Here is a 4,152-nt window from a genome sequence, read left to right on the forward strand (position 1 = left end):
CCAACAGCGGTAGCTATTAGTCCCCGCGTAACGCTTTCTAGGAAAGCGCTCGGAAGGAGCCCCGAAGCCCGAAGTGACCAAGAGAGGCGATTCACAGGCCACCGCGGGCTGTCCCGGGATGGTCCTGGGCGGCTCAGAGATGGGGGCTGGCTCCGTCCCGTCCCGCCCCACCGCCCCCGGGGCGGGCCGCCCATAGCCGCCGTGGCCCATATAGGGGCGGCCCGGGGCACCGAAGGCATTGGCTGCGGAAGGGAGCGTGGTGGTTTTCTTAGCTCCTGAGGGCACTTTTCCTTGGGCGACTCAGGTAAGCCGCCGGACAGGGTCCGGGGCTCGGAGGTTGCTGTGCTTCCCTCTGCTGGGCCCGGCTTCAGCCGGTTAGAGAGCGACCGTCCCCCGCAGGCTCCTCCCGGAGAGAGGTGGTTAGCTCATCGCGCTAAGCCATGGCCTCGGTACCCTCCGCCGGCTGTCTCCTGGCCAAGAACCAGTACTACAGAAGTAAGTCCTTGGTGTGGGGCGGGAGCTGCCTTTTCCCCTAGTCCCCCCCGGGCGAGAGGGCATCCTCTGGAGGAGGGAAACTGAGCCCCCCGAGCCCGTCCCGGCAAGGTGTCTGCATCGTCACCGCTCAGCAAAGGTCAGAAAGTGTCTCAGGTGGTGTCTGGGTGAGCTGGAGGCAAAAAAAAAAAAAAAAAAAGGGGTGTTTGCCTGGTAGTTTTTAATTGTTTGGAAAGTTTTCAGCCTGTCAAGGTTCTTCAGTTTTCTTGAGCATCTGTTTCTGGTTATTAATCGAGGTTTTATTTGTTTAGAAGTGTGGGGTGCTTTTTTTTTGGTGTGTGTGTGTTGATGTTTTTTGTTTGTTTGGGGTTTGTTTTGTTTTAATTATAAAAGATAAAGTGTTACCCCAGCAAGCTCCGGCTTCTAGCTCCCCTTCATCTTTACTGTTCAGGTGTAGGTAGAACACAACATGAACTCACATTTTTGTTTCTAAGTACGTGAAACAGTCACTGGTCTGAGAGTACACTTGGTGTATTAGGATCTCTCTGTACAGGATGGGTGCTGTGGTGTGAGTGTAGTATTTAGTTGTACCACAGTAGAAGGCATGGAAATCAGATTGTTTAGGGCTTGAATAGTCAAGAACAGACTCATTTGTTTTGATAGCAACGTGTACATTATCATCTGGTTTGTCACTGAATTCACTGAAAGTTGTGCAAATAGATCTTAGCATCTTTTTAAGTGAGCGGTAAGTAAACTAAGATTAACTTGAAAAAAACTGCAGTAGAGTAATGAATTTAATATAGAAGTTATAGTCAGAAGCTAAATAAACTTCTCTTTTGGATACTTTCCTCCAAGATAGCAGCATGTCTGAAAAATAATTGGCATAGTAATAGTGCACTCTCTTGAAGGATCTTTGTTTATTTTCATTATCTGTGTCTGTTTTCCGTGAACAGCGAGACAGAACTCGGAATCCAGCGCTTCTTCTAGCTCCTCCTGCTGTTCAGATGCTGTGAATGCTACAGAGCAGGATAAGGCGTTTCATGGTACTGTTCCCTTCTTTCAAATAGCCTTCTGGTTTTGCCTGTTATTCAGCCAGTGCCTAATGGTGTGGGCTTTTTTTCCTCTTTTGGCAGGGTTACCTGACATAATTGATAAATATTGGTGGATAAAAAGCTTTTTTCATAGCGAGCCGTCGCCACCAACTGTTGGCAGAAAAACACTATCGGCAAGCAGGTGAGTCCAGTTTTCAGTGACGGGGATGACTTAACCAACAGGAAACTGGAATGAGTAAAGTGTTAACCACAATCAGCTCTAACAACCTGGGGTGTGCAGTGCTATTTTGATGGCTTAAAGCACTGCAAGCACCACAGTTTCCCGTGTTTTCTTTTTAATAAATGAACTCATGTTATTTCACATAAAGCAGGCGGTAGTGACTCCTTACTGCTCTGCTTTTATACTGATACTTACTTCATCCTCTACCTGTAGCACTTGCACACCTATTTATGCTGTTTACACATTTTACTTTGTTCCAAAGCTGATATGAATGCATACAAAAATACTTGGGCATATGTATTTTCCTCAAAGATGTTTAATGATAATTCTACTCGCAGTGTTTGTTTCTCTTTCTACAGTACCAACAGTTGAAGAGGACAGCCCTCTGGCTTCATTGACCGAGATACTACATACAGGCTTGTTTTTGACCAAGAGGCTTGGGATCTTCCTAACGTCTGGGTTCAGCTGCAAGAAGAAAACAAAACCTGTGGGAGAGTGGAAGGGTGTATTTTCAAAACATTTGTCAGTAGCTTAAATGATATTGCTTAATGGACTTGTCCATGGCCTACCTTGTTCCTTACAGAGTTGCAGTAATTTGAGATCTCTCTAATGGAAGGTACCACAGTTTAACCATCCTGATGACTTGGATTGGTAGAGAAATCACAGTCAAAGTAAAATATTGTAGATTTAGAAGTATGCACACTGAATGACTTTGCTATAGGTGATACTGCTAAGTTCTACCCTTAGGATATCAGCTGTTGTGCTGATGTAAACAGGATTCAGAGATGTAGTCCAGAGTAGGACTGCTGTGTGGTACGTGTTTTCTATTAAGTGTTTATGTATGAATTACAGGGAGTGATCTTACAAGAATGCTTCTTAATAGCTTTGCTTTTAGAAAGCTCAGTTATACAAAGAAACAAGAGTTTGATCCCTTTGTTTGAGCAGGGTGCATGGATCCCAACCTCAAATAACCAGCTACAACTTTTGTCTGAGTCTATGCACGTTGGTATTTGAGGACAGAAGAGATGTATAAGGAACCAGTAATTGTAATGGGCACTGACATCTTCAAACAGAAGAGCAACCTTAGTCAGAGTTGATACTCCTAGCTCTGTTCTAAATTATTCTCACCTTCTGTGCTGCTGCTTAAAGAGCTACTTATTCTCAAGTGACTAATCCTTCCAATATTCACTGTTGTCTGCCAGTTATGTGCTAGATCTGGCAGTGTTCAACGCAAAATAATCACATTAGTGTCATTACCCAAGTCTACCTTTGTTATGATTCATGCTCTTGAAAGACAGTGTAGCATAGCTTCATTTGGTCTTCAGCTTTGCAGATCAGTACATCAGAATGTTTTGTTGTTGTCTACTGGGTATAACTGAAATGTGTCAGAGGCCATAGGAAATAGCAAGTATTTGGCTAGATAATATAATTTCTGTAATTATCCATGCAACTTCTTTATATGCTGTCACTAGACCTCCCTGACCTTTGTCCATCACTGGGAGAGCTAACAAGAACAAACACTGTAGCAAAAATTTCTCGTTATGGGTTAATGGTTGTCATGGTTATGCATAAATCCAGACTGTATCAAGTGACTGCTTCAGGAAAGTAGCAGTTTTGGAGGAGACAAAAACATGGCACATGACAACTGGGGAAAAAAAAACAACCCAGAATTACAAAAACAGTTCAGGAATCTTAAATTGACTTGTCACATATCTTACTGCCATTGTGTAGTTTCATCTCTGTCCTTTCTTTAAGTGCACAGAACTGACATTTTTTTTTTATACTAAGGTTTTTTAAATAATAAAGATTTAATCAGTATTGGGTCAGATTTATTTCTGGTCTCCAATAGCAAGCTGGTGTTCAGTTTTGCTTCTGGTGCAGCTGGTGAGTGTTTTGGGGTTGGTTTTTTTGGGGGGGTAGAATAAAATCCCCACAGAAGTTTGTGTTAACATTCTTCCATTAGTCACTGATACAAAGTGAAAAGAAATGGTAGGAGTCTAAGCTAGGAAGAAGATGTTGTAAAGGAAGATAAAAAGCTAGGCTTGCTAGTTGCATGAAGGTGGTTGTGTCTCTTAAGGTGCTTGGAGTCACTGAAGAAAGAAATGCTGGAGCTCTTACTGTACAGGAAAGAGACAGGTTTCAGAAACAGTGGAAAAGTAGATTGGCAAGCTGCTATGTTGCTCACTGAGCCGAAGCCGTTTCTCTTGTTATATAATCAATATGGGATACAGAATGTGCCAGGAGACCCAGGGAAAAACCTTCACCTCAAAAAAGTGGAAGTGCAAGAGGATGCTGCATGTTCTTTGCCTTCCTCTGCTTAGTCTGTGTGAACTACTTTTGTAATGGCATGAGTGGGATAGAGAGCGCTTTGAAGAGGCACCAGCCTGC

General features: G+C 43.5%; 1 protein-coding gene across 1 annotated transcript; it reads left to right on the forward strand.

The window, feature by feature from the left end:
• Window positions 1-221: 221 nt before the first annotated feature.
• On the forward strand, window positions 222-3,582 carry PPDPFL (pancreatic progenitor cell differentiation and proliferation factor like). Its single transcript, XM_068158798.1, has 4 exons — window positions 222-495; window positions 1,446-1,535; window positions 1,626-1,725; window positions 2,124-3,582. Exons 1-4 carry the CDS (start codon window positions 441-443, stop codon window positions 2,134-2,136), a joined length of 258 nt encoding a protein of 85 aa, XP_068014899.1. The 5' UTR covers window positions 222-440; the 3' UTR covers window positions 2,137-3,582.
• Window positions 3,583-4,152: the final 570 nt, after the last annotated feature.

This window comes from Melanerpes formicivorus, unplaced genomic scaffold (assembly GCF_026170545.1).
Source record: "Melanerpes formicivorus ecotype bairdi unplaced genomic scaffold, bMelFor1.0.p_v2 SCAF_42, whole genome shotgun sequence".
Classification (NCBI taxonomy): Eukaryota; Metazoa; Chordata; class Aves; order Piciformes; family Picidae; genus Melanerpes; species Melanerpes formicivorus.

Coding starts and splice junctions, on each gene's coding strand:
- PPDPFL (XM_068158798.1), top strand. CDS start 441: ATGGCCTCGGTACCCTCCGCCGGCTGTCTCCTGGCCAAGAACCAGTAC. Junction 496..1,445: donor CAAGAACCAGTACTACAGAA/GTAAGTCCTTGG, acceptor TTCCGTGAACAG/CGAGACAGAACTCGGAATCC. Junction 1,536..1,625: donor GCAGGATAAGGCGTTTCATG/GTACTGTTCCCT, acceptor CTCTTTTGGCAG/GGTTACCTGACATAATTGAT.